This window comes from Centroberyx affinis, unplaced genomic scaffold (genome assembly GCF_046629955.1).
Source record: "Centroberyx affinis isolate AG114_WGS23_722 - 3 ecotype Tasmania unplaced genomic scaffold, CSIRO-AGI_Caff_v1 ptg002588l_1, whole genome shotgun sequence".
NCBI classification, from domain to species: domain Eukaryota; kingdom Metazoa; phylum Chordata; class Actinopteri; order Beryciformes; family Berycidae; genus Centroberyx; species Centroberyx affinis.
Window position 1 is genome coordinate 75279 of NW_027280793.1, and position 17453 is coordinate 92731.

General features: G+C 41.6%; 2 protein-coding genes across 4 annotated transcripts in view; one reads left to right on the forward strand and one right to left on the reverse strand.

Moving 5' to 3' along the window:
• The first annotated feature begins 42 nt into the window (after window positions 1-42).
• Window positions 43-9346, forward strand: pccb (propionyl-CoA carboxylase subunit beta). 2 transcript variants are annotated; one of them, XM_071534601.1, is made up of 15 exons: window positions 43-294; window positions 2269-2388; window positions 2528-2630; window positions 2752-2837; window positions 3151-3264; window positions 4200-4310; window positions 4713-4821; window positions 5474-5594; window positions 5704-5785; window positions 5881-6004; window positions 6405-6512; window positions 7359-7459; window positions 7717-7815; window positions 7935-8034; window positions 8330-9346. In XM_071534601.1, exons 1-15 carry the CDS (start codon window positions 52-54, stop codon window positions 8449-8451), a joined length of 1743 nt encoding a protein of 580 aa, XP_071390702.1. In that variant the 5' UTR covers window positions 43-51; the 3' UTR covers window positions 8452-9346. The 2 variants fall into 2 exon arrangements, with proteins under 2 accessions (XP_071390702.1, XP_071390703.1); XM_071534602.1 differs by having other exon boundaries at window positions 2528-2596; window positions 2781-2837.
• Window positions 9347-10219: 873 nt separating this feature from the next.
• The window catches only part of stag1a (STAG1 cohesin complex component a), a 45312-nt gene continuing 38078 nt past the window's right edge, over window positions 10220-17453 (reverse strand). Inside the window, exons 26-32 of one of the 2 annotated variants that reach the window (XM_071534605.1) lie at window positions 15565-15693; window positions 15173-15375; window positions 14021-14189; window positions 13548-13664; window positions 13176-13290; window positions 12952-13032; window positions 10220-11858 (exon numbers count right to left, since the gene is read on the reverse strand). In XM_071534605.1, coding sequence (XP_071390706.1) covers window positions 11835-11858; window positions 12952-13032; window positions 13176-13290; window positions 13548-13664; window positions 14021-14189; window positions 15173-15375; window positions 15565-15693 — 838 coding nt within the window. In that variant the 3' untranslated portion in view covers window positions 10220-11834. Of the gene's footprint in view, window positions 11859-12951; window positions 13033-13175; window positions 13291-13547; window positions 13665-14020; window positions 14190-15127; window positions 15376-15564; window positions 15694-17453 lie in introns of both variants that reach the window. The other variant, XM_071534604.1, reaches the window with a different exon arrangement.

Here is a 17453-nt window from a genome sequence, read left to right on the forward strand (position 1 = left end):
TCTCTGTTTTTCAATCCCTGCCGACTGTCACCGGAGAGAACACGCTCAGCAATGGCGGCCTTCACTGTGGCACGGAGCAGCTGCGGGCTGATAAACGGGTTGAGGGCATCTTTCAGGACTTTGGCACAAGTGAAACATGGCGCCGTCGCCGCCGCGGTGCCGCAGACGAGCCTGCAGCAGCGCTGCCGCTGGTATTCCGTCAGCCACCTGTCTGTGCAGGAGAGGATCGACAAGAAACGGAAGGCGGCGCTGGTCGGGGGAGGTCAGCACAGGATTGATGCACAACACAAAAGGGTAATGTCAGCTAACATTCATTTTCTGTCTCGTTTTTGTCGTCTACCTCTATTTGTCCAGAGACAGTCGACTGTTTTTCAGCTGTGCCCTGCTTCACATTCTGTTCAGCCACAGTCCTCCACTGTGGACCACTGAGCAGCCCAGCAGGAAGCTGGGGGTTAAATGCCTTGCTCACGGACACCTTTACAGTGGCTGTTGATGGAGGGGACAACATTTATTAACCTTCCCCACCTTCCACCCACAAGTCCACTTGTCTAACTTAACCTACACATAGGCAGTGGTGGAAGAAGTACTCGTAAAAGTACCAATACAGCAATGTAAAAATACTCCATTACAAGTTAAAGTCCTGCATGAAAAATCCTACTTAAGTAAAAGTACATAAGTATTAGCAGCAAAATGTACTTAAAGTATTAAAGTAAAAGTAGTGGTTTAGTCCCTCTGAGTGATTTTTTTAATATATATCATATCATTAGATCATTAATACTGAAGCATCAGTGTGTAAGCAGCATGTTACTGTTGTAGCTGCTGGAGGTGGAGCTAGTTTGAACTACTTTATATACAGTTGGCTAGTTTAGTCCAGTGGTTCCCAACCTAGGGGTCGGGCCCCTCCAAAGGGTCACCAGATAAATCTGAGGGGTTGTGAGATGATTAATGGGAGAGGAAAGAAGAAAAAACAAAGTCCTGATACACAAATCTGTTTTCAGTTTTTGGACTGTTTATCTAATGTTTGATTTTTGCTGAAATATTGGATCAGTTGAACATTTATTGAAATGAAACCATGTGCGGTTTAGAGGGAAAAATCACTATTTGGTGGAGCTGTTAACAACTCGACATCTGAAATGTGACCCCGACTACACACTGCTTTTTGTAAGACGTCAAAAGCCAAAAAGGTTGGAAACCACTGGTTTAATCTTTAACAATGTGTTGTATTTTAAGAGCTTGTTATATTATCCATTGTGTCAAATCTCCATCTGAAAAGTAACTAAAGCTGTCAAATACATGTAGTGGAGTAGAAAGTACAATATTTCCCTCTGAAATGTAGTGGAGTGGAAGTATAAAGTAGCATCAAATGGAAATACTCAAGTAAAGTACAAGTATCTCAAAATTGTACTTAAGTACAGTACTTGAGTGAATGCACTTAGTTACTTTCCACCACTGCACATAGGTCTACACTTGAGCTGCTACCATCAAAGACAGCAATCTTGTTTGAGGGTAGACCATCCTTGAACCAAGCTCTGTGTTGGTACATATCCATCTTGCTGCAGTCACAGTGCCTTTGAGCAAGTCACTAGCTCCAGGGAGAAGAGAATTTCCCTTTTCCAGGGTCAGTAAAGTATCGCACTGTTATTATCTTTATTACAACCAGGCTCGATCACTCCATCCACTTTAAGCTAACATAAGTTAATGTAACAGTAACAAAGCTGATAGCAGGGTTCCCACGGACCTTGAAAAGGTTTGTGGATTTGAGAAAGTAAAGTAGGGCCTTTTTGAAAATGAATGGATGGCCTTGTAAGTACTTGATTTTTAATTAAAAAATAAAATGGCACCCAAATGTATCAATATGCCTCAGCTCTCTCTATCTGAGAATCAACACTTCACAACTTGAGGAAAACCCTGTGACTGTGATGGAGATTTGTGTTGATATAGCCTTATATTTTTTTATTAGATGAAAGGTTACACCATGATTTCTTCACTTGACAAGATCATGAGTAAAAACTGAGGCCTCTATAATGTCTAATTTAGACCAATGTCATGTCTTACCCAAAACATGCCAAACCAGACCTCAAAAGTCATGGAAAAGTCTTTGAATTTGATTTGCAAGTGAGTGTGTTAACCCTGTGATAGGATGTTTCTCTGTTTTGCTGAGTGAAAGAGGGGCATGGTCTGTATGACTGCATATACCAAATACACCAATGCAGCGTTCTATCAACTAATTATTTGGTAATAACACGTAACTTGGTGTATCTGCTGCAGGGCAAGCTGACAGCCAGGGAGCGAGTGGAGCTGCTGCTGGACCCGGACTCCTTCGTGGAGTACGACATGTTTGTGGAGCATCGCTGCTCCGACTTCGGAATGGAGCAGGACCGAAACAAGGTAACCGGCAGCATCATGCCCATGTTACTGGAAATGAGATACCCTCTCTTCCTTGGGGTATTGATATCTTTATTGTCATCACATTGTGTGTCTTCTCTCTCTCTCTCTCTCTCTCTCTCTTCCTCTCCCTCTCTCCTAGTTCCCAGGTGACAGTGTTGTGACGGGACAAGGCAGGATCAACGGCAGGCTGGTCTATGTTTTCAGTCAGGTACAACATGTAATGAAATGGTCATGGTTCCCACGGTCATGAAAATGCTGGAGAAGTTATGGATATTTGAACATTTGTTTTCTGGAAATGTTTTAGAATATTGTAAAATATAATTACACCTTTGGAAAAGTTATGAGATTTGGTTTAACTCGTATAATATTCTCTCTGTCTCTGTTTCTCTCAGGACTTCACAGTGTTTGGAGGCAGTCTGTCTGGAGCTCACGCACAGAAGATCTGTAAGGTAGGCTGGTGAAGCTACTCTGATACGTACACTGAAACACAGTACTGAGACACTGAGGTGTGTGTGTGTGTGTGTGTGTGTGTGAGCATGCATCAGTGGGGAAAAAATAGAAGGATGCCTACAGACTGGAAGTAAATTTATCTTTTATTTTACTTTGAATCTTAAATTACATTCAGCAAAACATGGACTTTGTCAGCTACAAGAAGATTAATTTGTATGTATTTTTCTTCTGTCCGTGGTTCTTTCTGTTTGATCTCTGATTTGTTGAATACTGTTTTGGATGACATGCAACCCGTCCATCTTTCCTGCTCAGATCATGGACCAGGCCATGATGGTGGGAGCCCCAGTCATTGGGCTGAATGACTCTGGAGGAGCTCGGATCCAGGAGGGGGTGGAGTCTCTAGCTGGATATGCAGATATATTCCTGGTATGATTTGGAGAGCCTTTGTACATGACCGCTCATTTTATAACCCCTGTTAATGTGAGAGTGCAGTGCAGTGCAGAAGCATACACAATAAATGTACCGTAAATTCCAAAGTTATATGTTGGTGAGATATTTACTAATCAAGACCTGAGTCTGTCCTGCCTGTATGCTTTGCTCAGTGTTATTCGAGGAAGTGCTACAGCTAGTTTTACACAATGCAACCTGCACACAACCAGATGCAAGTTGCAAGTGACATCTTTTTATGGCAACTTTTTTGGCAGCAACCACTAAGAAAACCTATTCTTGTTGTTTACACGAAGCAACTCAAATACAAGCAACGACATACGAAACGTGCCATTCGCACACTTTGTTATACAATGTAGTTTATCAGTATAATGAAAAGTGTCTGTCTAACCTCTTCTGGTGTGCGCTGGTTCAACCAAGTTTTGGAACCAATCAATGTTGCTTGCAGTTCACTAGTCCAAGTAATTTCTTGCTAAATTGTGCCATGTTGTACAGGCCAAACTATCATTTTTATCAATTTGATGAAAAAGCGTTCCTTAAATCTCATATCAATGTTGTCATGTGAAAACCTTGTAACTCAAATTTTGTTTATTTATTTATTTTTTTTAAATGTTTATTTTTTTCACTTGAAGGATTACATGGTCCTCTATGGGTTGAGAAAACTCTATAACCCTTTGGCTTATAAAACTGCTGCTTTTCCTATCTCCTTAAAAGTTGACATTTTGGAGATACAAGGTTTTCATCCGATAGTAATGATATGTGGTTTCTTTTTAATGATATTCTATTTGGTGATTTGTGATATTCACTATGTATTTGTCAAGATGGTATGTAAGTCTGAGTACAGAATATACATTTTTTTTCGTGTGGTTGTTTATGAAAAGTAAAAAAAACCCCAAACTATTCTTTGTTTACAGAGGAATGTGACGGCGTCAGGCGTCGTCCCCCAGATCTCCCTCATCATGGGTCCCTGTGCAGGAGGGGCCGTCTACTCCCCCGCTCTGACAGACTTCACCTTCATGGTCAAGGTATGGAGGCCTGCTGGGTAGGGCTGCACAGTTATGACTAAAATGGTAATCCCAAATATTTTGCTGAATATTATTAATTGCCATTATTTGTCATGAGAATTTCAGGAACAAAATAATTTTACGACACTTTTTGCATTTTATAAACTCTATTTCATAATCTCTAATCATAATTATAAATATCTAACAGCAGACATTTAAAATTAAATGTTTCAATATTGTCAACATGCCAGTATTTTATTGTGGAAACTAAAGTCGCAGTATATGATAATACACTATTAATTACCCAGTCCTATTTCTGGGATTACATACTCATGCACAGTAGCCTGACACTACACTGAGGTAAAAATTAAATGCTAAACTGTGTGCGCGTGTGTGTGTGTGTGTGTGTGTGTGTGTGTTTAGGACACATCATACCTGTTCATCACAGGGCCCGATGTGGTGAAGTCCGTCACCAACGAGGACGTGACTCAGGAGGAGCTGGGAGGAGCCAAGACACACACCGCCGTGTCCGGTCAGTTTGTCGTTGTTTCTTTTTCCTTCCACTGTATTGTGTGTAAAAAAAAAAAAAAAAAAACCTTATCACTCCCGATTCTGGTGCTCTTTATTTTCTCATTTAAATTGAAAAACAATCCTCATTGTGTTGAGTATTGTTTAGGACTTAGGGATATTAAATCCTTGCAACATCCATTGTGTTTCCACTCAATATGTTATTATACAAGCATTCAGCTGCAATAACCACTTTGTCTCTCAATCAGCATCTTCTGTATGTTGCACATTCCTCATCACTGTCTCCTTTGTCTCCCAGCGGCCATATTTATAAAACCTTTCAGAGTAGGAAAGCTGATTCAGGATGACTGGTCATATAGTTGTGTAAACTTCACAATAACTTAGCAGGAAATCTAATCCCACATCAGGAGTTTAACTCAAAGAGACTAGAGTTTGAGAAATATTGGCGTCAGTGTTTAAAATGTATCTACAGTATGTCTTGTTCTATTTCTATTTATTCTCTCTTCTTATACAGTTTATTAGCTCTTTTTATTCGTTTTTTTGTTTATCCCATGTATTTCTTATCTATTGTCTGATATACCTTGTGTAAAGCACTTTGAATATCCTTTGTGTACAAAATGTGCTTTATCAATAAACTTTCCTTTCCTTGTTCTCAGGTGTGGCCCACCGCGCATTTGAGAATGACATCGACGCCCTGCTCAACCTCCGAGACTTCTTCAACTTCCTGCCGCTTAGCAACCAGGATCCCGCCCCCGTCACCGAGTGCCACGACCCCAGGTATCCAATCACACAACCTCTGCTGAACAGAACAACCAATCACGTATCCCTGTGGAAGTGTGAGTATATCGTTCTTTTATTTCAACTCTCATCTCTCTCTCTCTTTCAGCGATCGTCTGGTACCTGGGTTGGATACTATCGTCCCGTTCGAAACGACTAAAGCCTATGACATGTTGGACATCATTCACGGGGTATGACACACACACACACACACACACACACACCACATGTAATTTAATTTCTGCCACTTGTAAAAGCCTCCTCTCTTCTTCATATAACCCTCCAGATAGTGGATGAGAGGGATTTCTTTGAGATCATGCCCAACTACGCCAAGAACATCGTGGTGGGATTCGCCCGCATGAACGGACGCACCGTGGGCATTGTGGGTAATCAGCCCAAAGTGGCATCTGGTGAGTGAAGGGTTTGAAGGGCCAAAAGTAAAAGGGATTACTTTCCCCATGATGTCCTTGTCTGCATTAGGGTTATTTTATGTAACTTTTGTTTTACTTGCATATGCATTTTATGGTTTTTGTCATCTTGATGTTTTTTTCCTCTTAGTGTGAGATGTTTTTTTAATATCCTCGGGGTTTCTTTGCCTCACTTGCACAGTTTATATTCCTTTCTTCATTTTGAGTTTTTAGCATTTGTATGTGCAAACAAACTAAGCCTAAACCCAAAAAGAGGAGGATGGTACAAAATGAGAAAAGAACAATGGCATTAACTGCTGAGTTGTTTTCTGTTTATTTTCCATTCTGACGTGTCTGTTCAGTCTAGTTGTTCAGTCCGTTATCTCTCTGCCTCGGTCTTCAGGTTGTTTGGACATCAACTCCTCAGTGAAAGGAGCCCGCTTCGTTCGCTTCTGTGATGCTTTCAACATTCCCATCATCACCTTTGTGGACGTGCCGGGCTTCCTGCCAGGTATTCTCTACATCTCATAGTGCATATACACAGGCTACATTACATGCACGGAGTAACCTGGCTATTGGACATACTCCAGTTATAGTCTTATTCGGGTTAAGCTGTTTACATGGACCTTTGACACTGTGATTGAGTCTCCCTGCTCCCTGTTGCCATGAATAAACCAATTAACAGGCACATAGATAGAGCAATTGCCTGTAAAATATCTGAAAAGCAGCAGCCCTCTGACTAAGCAGTACGTTATTTCTAATATAGGAGAAAGATGATGAAAAGAACTTGCACACTGGCTATGAAAGGAATAATCCAAAATGGAGACTTACTGATGCAAAAAATAGAAAAATGCTTATTTACATGACGTGCTGAAGTGCAAAAAATGTGATAGAATAACAAAACAAGTTTTGTTTTGTTATTCTTTTCATCATATTCATCATTCTTTTCATCATCTTTCAGCCCATATGCTTTTTGGAACCTACGCATCTGAAGCATACTTCTTATTGGACTATTTATAAAGAGTGCAAAAAACGCCATATACACTAATAATAGTAAATACTGCTCACTGCCATGTTTTTTTGCTGACATAAAAATGTACAAATGAGTTTGCAAAGAGCGCAAAAACCCAAACTAAAAGGAGTAAGATCTTTACATGCCATATTAAGCTGTTAAATATAGAAGTAAACCAGGCAGCTCAACTGGGTTTCTAGTCTATACTTGGATAATTGTAACCAAGTTATGACGTTTGCATGCATCGACCCAAATCGGGTTAACATCAGAACTCTCTGTGCATGGAAACGTATCCGCTGTCACACTGCTCACACTCACCACCATCGCTGTGATCGCCTTCGACAGGAACCGCTCAGGAGTATGGAGGCATCATCAGACACGGAGCCAAACTGCTGTTTGCCTTTGCAGAGGCCACTGTCCCTAAAATCACCATCATCACCAGGAAGGTAGGTGTGCGCGCACGTGTGTGTGTCTGTGTGTGTGGACAAAATGTCCTCACAAGGATAGAAAGATGAGTAAAATCCTCTAAAGTGAGGACATTTTGGCGGTCCTTATTTTTTCTTTTAAGACACTATTTTAGGTTAAGGTTAGGTAAGTAGTGGAGAAGGTTAGGGGTTAGTGAATGAACTGTGGAGTCAATGAAGGTCCTTACAGGCATAGAAATATAAATGTGTGTGTGTGTGTGTGTGTGTGTGTTTCCCAGGCTTACGGGGGAGCCTATGATGTCATGAGCTCCAAACACTTGAGAGGAGATGTGAACTACGCCTGGCCCTCCGCTGAGGTTGCTGTCATGGGTGCCAAGGTACAAACACCCTCATTCTCTCTGTTTGTATCTTTCTCTCTCTCCCTCCAAGACTCCTTCTGATTTGTTTTGACACTATGTATGGTCTCTCTCTCTCTCTCTCTCTCTTTCTCTCTCAGGGTGCCGTTCAGATTATCTTCAGGGGGAAGGAGAACCAGGCCGAGGCAGAGGCCGAATACGTGGAGAAGTTCGCTAACCCCTTCCCTGCTGCTGTCAGAGGTAAACCCTCCTCCCTCTGAATCTCTGTCACCGTCCTTACCTGTCTCTAATATAATACTGTGTGGACGGCATGATCAAACATATCAATAAGGATGCTGAATCTGTAAATTTGTTTGTCCTTGTCCAAATATCTCTAGTTAACAAGGACAATGTGTTTAAAAAAATGTCTCCATCCTTTTTTTTTTTTTTTTACTTTTCCTCACATCAACCAGTTCATATACCCATATTACGTGTTAAGAGAATACACCCAGTCTCACCCCCTCTCTGACTTGACCATTATGTTTGTGTGCTTCAGGTTTTGTGGATGACATCATCGAGCCGTCGACCACTCGCAAGAGGATCTGCAGAGATCTGGAGGTGCTGGCCAGCAAGAAGCAGGTCAACCCCTGGAAGAAACACGCCAACATTCCTCTCTAAAACGCACCCAAACGGTACACCTAAATACACTATTTAAAGGCACTCGGTGTGGGATTTTTTTCATTAAATTGACACCGCAATCAAATGAATTGTGATGGTACCCATTGGTGCTGAGTTTGGTAGCCTCTAAGAGCGGCTTTATGTTGTCATATTTCATTATTTCTCCTTTCCGTTGCTTGTAAAATGTCATTCACCACTCCACTGGAAAGCAGCGTTGGAATAGATCTTTACCACTGATATGACTGCAATACGTCAACGGGAAAATCCGAACACATAGTACCTGGTTGGCAGAATATGATGGTGGGTCAAATATAAAATGATTGCCATGTCCCGCAGTGGCCATATTGGTCATAATTGTGAGGATGCTCTGACATAGTGAGAACGAGGTTGTACCTGAAAGGACGGACTACTTATTGCCTAGATAGGATACAATTGGAAAAACAAAACCCAGCTGTCAACACATGAGTTTCAATGCATATTTCAAACATGATTTGTTGTTCAAAAGTGTTCATTTTTCTGTGATTTTACAGGTTTTAGCCTTTGTTTTTGTAAGGTTCTACACTTAAAATGCCGGCTAAATAGTATGTAGTATGAGTTTTCAGACACACTCCTTGTATGCGATCATTTGATGTCCTTAGTTGTCCTCAGTCAAGCAAGTATCACCCTCACAACCTGAAACTGTGCCTTTTCTCACTGGCAGGCTCTGCGCTGCCATTTGTAAAATAAATCATGGACTCTAAACCATTTTGTGTGTTTTATTTACTATTACTGATGCAACAGCTTCTAATCTGCAGCTAATTTCCACTTCATTAGCTGTTGCAGTATTTTTAAATGATTTGACAATGATATAAATAATGCAGTCCCCAAAGTATTGGTTTCATGAATAAAATATGTTTCTGAGGTAATGGTTGTCTGTGTTTTCTTAGGTGTGAGTGTGGACTTATCAAGCTTATTTTACACCAAGTTCATTGGTAATCAAGTTGATCATGCATACAAATGTTTTGCAAAATGGTTGTAGTTGTTTGTAGTTAAAAATTTTCATTGCAGTTTCCACTAATTTGTATGTAGCTTGGTAATTACCACAGAGTAAGGTGGATATTTCTAGAGGCCATCTGACGAAGGCTCTGTGCAACCATCAGTGAGTCTGATTGAGTGAGAATGATTTTTTGCAGTGTAACAAAATGCATCTCATCTAGTTGAAGTGACTAAACTTTTCAGGGGTTCAGCATTCAGTTTCAGAACCCCAGCCTATGAATTATTCATAAAATTAATATTCTTATGATCTAGGGCAGTGTAATCAATATTTCTGAACATGAACTATTAAGCAGAGAACTCAAACCTGTCATGCCGTGCACACAGAGTGTGAACATGTCACAAATCAATTTAACTATTATTATTACTATTATTAACTATTTATTTATTTTATTTTGAAACAATAATAATTGAGATACTTCTATGAGGATACACAGATATATAAGCAAGTATTTTGTTTAAATTCCCCATCCATAGTCTTTAACTTTGAAACTGCAGGACATTTTAGCATATCATATTGAGGTTGTTACCTCAGTGTACGCTATTACATTGCATTTTGAAAACTTTGACAGAAAGTAGAAAATTCGCAAGACAGAAGTGAAGATTTGTCATGCGAATTTTCTACTTTAGATGTTACTACTGAAGATGTTATGAACGATGACAAAACAAGTAAGGAAACAAGGATAAAGGCACAGAAACACTGGTCGATTACAGATTTTATTTTATTAAAACCGCGGAAAAGATCCAATTGTCTCTGATATTTACAGGAGGACTGCCAAACCAGCCAATGGGAAAACTTGTGAATGATTGATTAACCCACCAGCCAACCAACAGTGGGCTGCAACAGATGGCTGGACACATTCAAACCAGCTGACAAATCCATCAGACAAGACAGCCACACAGATCCATCGCTGTACTGGATATGAACATTGATAAACAACGATAAATCCTCAACTGGGTTGTTTTCTGGATCGGTTAACACTGTTTGTGGGTGTAAAACTTAAACGACTTGGTTTGACCTGTTAAAATGACCGGTCTTTCCTCAGGGGGCGACTGAACCTCACAGAGAATCTGCTGTAACACTGAACTGTTCAACGACTACAATCGGACCATACAGCGCTTAAGCTGGTATCCCATAGCAACAGTCTTGGCTTGCTAACCGTTAGATATGAGTTACAGACGGGGGGGAGGGGGGGGGACCGGAATATAAGTATGTAGGCCACAATTTGGCAACGAACAAGATACATATTCAAGAAAGAGCTGTACAAACATCAGACAAAAACAAAAACACACTTGATTTAAAATTTTCGTACTAAAGCTACAGAATTCAAAATATGTTTATTATCTTTTTTTTTTTTTTTTTTTTTTTAAACCTTTTTACTTCAAAAAGCCGTGATTCGGTGGTGTGTGCAGTATGTTTTTGAGTTCTGAGAGGGGCGGGGCTTTTGTCCGAGGTCGAGGGGGGGGTGGGGGTGGGGTTCGGGGGGGGGGGGTGGCTCACTGCCTGCCTGTCAAACGACAACGCGCTCGCTTTTGTTTGAGTTCACACACAACACAATTACATCACTTCCTCCACGTCAGTCTAAAACCACTCACTTCTGTGTGTGTGTGTGCAACTATTCAACCATCATAACCAACACAGTTTACACATCACACACCACCACAGACAAGGACTCCAATGGCAAACAGAGAGAGGAGGTGGGGTGGGTTTGGGGTTAATAAGAGCAAAGATATATAACATTTAATATTGTATTGAGATCCTCTCTGTTGAAGGGAACCAGACGGATCTGAGTGCGACACCAAAAGAAGGAGGGGGGCTGTACAGAGTGTTGTGCTGCTCTGTAGGGGGAACAAACAACTGTACATCTGTGTAACAGGGGACCGTAAAACCGGACGCACCGGGGCATGGGCACTCGTCGGCCGGCTGCACGATTAGCCAACAGAGCTAAACCAACGGGCTGAGGAGGAGGAGGAGGTGGAGGAGGAGGAGGAGGAGGAGGAGGAGGAAGAGCAGCAGGAGGAGGCAACCGTCTCTTTTTGATGGTCATGACTCGTTTCCGTGGGAGATTCTGAGTGCTGGGCTGGATCCTCCGGCCGGCCTGAAAGAACAGAGCGGATCCCTGCTTGGCGCTTCAGGGGCCAGATCCAGCCGATCCGGGATCCATCACCGGATCCGCTCCGCAAAACATCCTCCCATCATGTCTTATAGAAAGAGAAAAGTACTTCAACATTGTTTTTTTTTTTTCTTCTCAAGAGTTTGATTGGCAGGTGATTCGGGTTAGACATCCCAACCGCTCCTCCCTTTGCTCCTGATTGGGATCCTGGTCTCAGGGACTTTGCCTCTTCCCAGATCAGAACATGGGCATGCTGAATCCCTGGAACAACAGAGAGAGAGGAGAGGGACTGTCAGGAACTCGGAAAGAAGAAACTAAGAAGAATCCGATGCAGCCTTGCAGTTTTCCCACAGTGCTTTAACCATCTGTTTTTAATTGTATCTCTGTTTGTTTGTTTGTTTATTTTTAGTTGCACCTGTTTATCTCTTGTATTACCTTTTATTCCTATTTTTTTATAATTTCTTTTCAGCACACACTTTCATGTAAAGTTCAATCTGTTTTTAATTGTATCTCTGTTTGTTTGTGTGTTTTTAGTTGTACCTGTTTACCTCATATATTACCTTTTATGCCTATTTTCTTTTATTGCTGCTTTTGGATTTTATTGTATGTAAAGCACTTTGTAAACATTGTTTTTAGAAAAGTGCTATACAAATCAAGTTATTATTATTATTAACTAAATGGTGAAATTTTGACTTAAAAATTCAGCTACACTTGGAGAACAATAGAATAAACTTTAAATTATGAGACCAAAGAGTTTCTGTGCCATTTGATGTTCACAAATCTGCTGCTGGAACCATAACTCAATTTTTCCTTGAGTTGAATGTCAAAGATTCAAGTTGGTTAATTGATGATTAATTTCTTGTTACATGCTTTGGCAATATTGTTTGTAAATGCCAATAAAGCACCTTGAATTGAATTTGATTCTGAATAGCTAACAACAAAGAGACAATGTAAATGAAACGTAAATACCAATAGCACAGTTTCATAGCCAATATTATGTGTAGCAGTATCTGTGCACAGCAGCACTAATAGCAAGGAGCTGCAATGGAATCAATGCAAAAGTCTTTCTGTTAAATCCAGCATGTGAAACGGGATGGTTCAGTTTAAAGAAGTTTGCGATTACATACAAGTGAGTTCCATATGTATTTGGACAGCAACACATGCTTTGATGTTTTGGCTCCAACATATTTGGATGTGAAAAAGCCCAGTTTTTATGGAAATGTGAGCACTGTTATTTTTGAGAGCATGACTTCTAGATTTCAAAGCGCTTTGAAAATGTTTGACTACACATAAAAATTGCCTGCATACTAAATGTGAGGCAAAACGTTACAGTGTGAAGTCTGGTTTTACTCACCGACTCGTCCTCGATCATCGCTGCAGAGTCAAAGAAGTCCGGTCTCAACTCGGCTCTCTCGCGTCTGTTCCTCGACGGCGGCTGGGAAGGACAAAACACAAGAGTGAGGGACTGAACAAAGAAGAAGAAACGGCCAAATGAGACAAATGAACAGGAGCTTTATCTCTACTGCGGAATCTCAAGGTCCAAGTGCAGCGGCAAAAAAAGGAAGCGACGTCACTAACCAGGTCAATCACCATGGTGTCCTCAAACTCCTCGTTCATGTCCTCCAGCTGGCCCCGCGATGACATCATCACGTCCTCGAAGATTGGCTCTGCGTCATCCTCCATCAGCCCACGCCTGGGACAGAGACGGCAGAGATAAAGATTAGGAGGAAAAGCACAAGCGGTGCAGAAACAGATTTACAAGAGAGTAGCATGTCCATCATTTAAGGGCAAAACAGAGGAGAGTGACGTGAAACATGGGGGACATAAGGATGAGTCAGAGGCCATTTGCGCTGAAGTCTGCTGACTCACCAGGACCGTCTACAGTGGAACTATGTGTGTAAAAGCTCCACACACACACACACACACACACACACACACACACACACTTACACAGTCTGTCTGACGCCCTGGTTGCTGCGTGACTTGATGTAGTTCATGCCCGTCCGGTCCTTCCTGTTTACCTCCTCCATCTTCTGCTGGCCGAGCCACGACATCTGCATCTGAGGACTAAGGACAAACACACGGGGTGAACACGCTCCACTTTCATTTACACACTGAATACCTTTTCTCTCTGTGTTGTCGTCTGGGGGAAAGAATGCGTGAACATGCATGGATGACTATTGTTTCGTATTCTAATGATACACAACACAAAAAGGCTGAATTACCACAGCACAGTAACATACAGGCCTACTAAAGTCAGTTGTATATATGTGCCAACAGATGTTAGGTGTTTTGGCGGACACTCATCTCACTCTCTGGGAAAAGGTTACTTATGAATGTGTTTTTACTTATCTAGTCAAAGTGTTTCCATGTGTCCCTACAGGATTGTATGTGTATGTGCATATGCATGCGTGTGTACTCACTTGTGTACGAAGTCGTTCTCCGATCCGGGCTCTGAGTCCGGGTCTGGCATGTGTTCTGCCGGTCTGTTCTCTCTGAGCACGGTGGAGGTGAGCTGAGGGGTCTGCAGCGCCCCCGGTGTCTGCAGGGTGTCATTACGCATCAGCCACGAGCCTTCCACGCTGCTCTCCTCTGGAAACACACACGGGAAATTTCACAAACACAAAACAAGGCAACAGTAAACACATAGTCCTCTGCAAATGTTCTTATCTGGGCCAGTCAGTAACGAATATGTAACACTGTTTTGACTTGTAATTGTAGCGCCGTCCTTGGGCCAATCAGTGTAATTTTGAAAATGCTGGATTGCAGTGGTGAGATGCATTATATCCCCAAATTTAATCAAAATCCAATCATTGGTGTCTGAGATATTTCATATTGTGACGGAGAGACAAATGATTGAACGGAGCCAATATGACCACAGTAATTTTCTGTCACTTAACATCACAACACTCCTCTGTGAACATTTTGCATCCTAAGCGCTAGCAAACCAATAAATAGATGGATGTTTTCATATAACCTTGTGCATTTATACTCTACTATTGAGTGTTTACGGTAGATATGTTTTATAGATGTAAGACTTGGAAGTAATTTGGGTTCTGAGACACACGCTTGCTTCTGAACCCATTCCAGGATCAGTTCCAGTTGCAGTTCAAGATTGTCTCTTATCTGAATACTTATATGCTGATATATGGACAAGCTGAAGCAGGCTGAGTAAATAAGACCAGATGGTGAATTCTGCTTATATTTACATTTTTATAGCTGCGGAGAGCCACCGCAGCTAAATTAATGTAAACACTAGTGCTGAAACGACTAGTTGATCAACAGAACATTTTATAATTTATTAATCGTTTTAGTCATTTATCAAGTAAAAATACCAAACATTTGCTGTTACAGCTTCACAAAGATTTTCTTGCTTTTCTCCGTTTCATATCACTATAAAATGAATACATTGGTTGCTGGTCAGGTTTAGTAAGCAGTTTTAAGACATCACTTGGTAACTTGTGATGGGCATTTGTCATTTTGTTTTATAAACTAAACTGATTAATAAAACTAATCATTGATGGGGTTACCCTCCATTTCTAGCTCTCCGTGTGCATGTCTGCCCGCCTGCTCACCCTCGATGCGTTTCTTGTGCAGCGGCGGCCGGCCCTTCTTGCTGCGGACCGAGCCGGTCTTGCTGCTGGAGCCCGAGGTGACGGACATGCGGTCCTCGTCTCCTCCCGTCAGCAGGCTGTTCCTGTAGGAGATCAGCGGCAGCCACACGTCCTCCCGGCGCTCCGACATCGCCTCGGACATGAACTTCTCCAGGTACGAGTGGCTGAGGAGAGACGGCGCATATTTATAATTATACTACTTACACTAGAGGGTTTTACTTAATTTAATGAGCATTTTAAAAGGAAAAGGAAAAAACAAAATGGACTAAATGACTATCAATGCTATGGAAAGGATCAAGTCACATCATTTATGAGTTTTGGTCAAAGGAAAAAAGATGTAAGAGAGTACTTACACTGTCTTTTTGTCTTGGCGAAGTAGTTTGGAGGAGAATTCACTGAGGACCTCCAGGAAGGCCAGGTTGATGGGAGGAAACTCTGATCCTCTAGGATTCTGGTACTTAAACGCAAACTCTATTCCATCCCTGACAGACAATAAAGAGAAAGAAAAAGAAAGAGAACGACAGAGAAAGAGAGAGGGGGCAGCGAGAGGCAGAAAGAGAGAAAGAGGGAGTAGTGAAAGAGAAATGGAGAAAGAGAGAGGTAGAGAGAGAGCAGTAGGGACACAGAGAAAACAATTTAACATTTGGACAGAGACAAACATCAGACATTAAAGGGCTTTACTTCTCAAGTCACTTTTTTGATGTCTTGGACATCTCGATCTCACACATATTTTGACGCAAACTTGTCCTGGTCTCAGCTACTATTGGATGTTGACTTGAGTTTTTCCTGCCTATCTTTAAGTACAAAAAATTGGTAATTTTACTGATGTCTGGTTTGGGGATTGGGGATTTCACCTGTTGTATGTAACAGGTGAAACAGGTGCTAGAAATGCATTGATTAGTGAAGGCTACAGCACTGAACAGATTCACAGATAGATCTACATCTCTGTTCATCCTTTAGAAACTCCATAATCATTATTTTTGCACTTGGAAAGAAATGTACAAAGTTCATTGCCTGTTTTGCTCTCCTTCTTGAATAGGACTCATTCTGACTTGTTCTCCAACCCCTCTGGGATCTGGGGTCTCATTTATAAAACAGTGCGTAGGATCCATACCAAAAGTGTACGTGCGCACAAAAGCCGAAAATGGCATGCACCCAAAAAAAATCAGACTTATAAAACCGTGCGTACGCACACCTGCAGGCAATTTTCCCTTTATAAATCACAATCCAACTTGAAATGTTGCGCACGTGCACGAGCCTCATACTCTGCCCCTTAACTCCCAAAATGAACCATAGATGGTCAATGAAACGCCCTGAATGAATACTGATGTGTATGTAAATATGTTTGTCATTCCATTCTCCCGTGTGAGAAAATGGCAAAGCCGGAGCCAGGCGGAAAAGATACATTTCCCCGGTGGCCTCAGCTCGGGCGCCAGCGACCACAAACAGTTTGTTGAGAGGCAAAATGTCACAGCAGCAGTTAATGCTGCCAGCTCCGAGAGCCAGACCCTTTATAAAACTAAAACTAAAAAAATAAATTGTCCAATATAAAGGTTGACGCCAAGAAGCGCATTGGACTGTTGTGTCAGCACCACCGGCGGGGCGAGGAGATACCGGAGCTCTCTCCTCTTGAACCCTATTTAGTGGCATTGTGCCAGAAAACACAGCGTGACACTGACTTAACGTTAGAGAGGAAGATGAGATGCTGCGACTGACCCAGGTATCGTAAATGTGCCTTTTGATTTTGGAAAGAGTGAACATAACAACGCACTCAGCATTTCACATTCATTTGATTTGAATAAAAAACGCATAGACAAGTTCTGTATTCTCGTTTTCTGACTCGGGGATCAGACAGTGTGCGACCGGGGTGGACAAGAGCGTCATAACACATCATTATTTATTACCTTGAGACATCCAGTCCAATTGCCTAACGCCTTGAATTTGTCGGATTTAATTGTGACAAACTGGGTCTCTGCTAAAAGACTGTAATGTACGTACTTGAGACTAATTCACACCATGTCAGCCTTTAATGACATATAGATGCTTTTTGGACAAATGATCGGTTTGGAACTAGAGCAACAAAGACGCTATTTAGTTGTAGCCTAGACGTTCTACTGACAAGGACTATTATTATTAGAGGGGTTTCTAAGTTGATGTGGAGTCGGCCTGGAAACTGGAGTGTAAAGGCCATTTTTTGCTTTATTTTACTACTTTGCCATCTCAGTCACCGTTTCCCACTGTC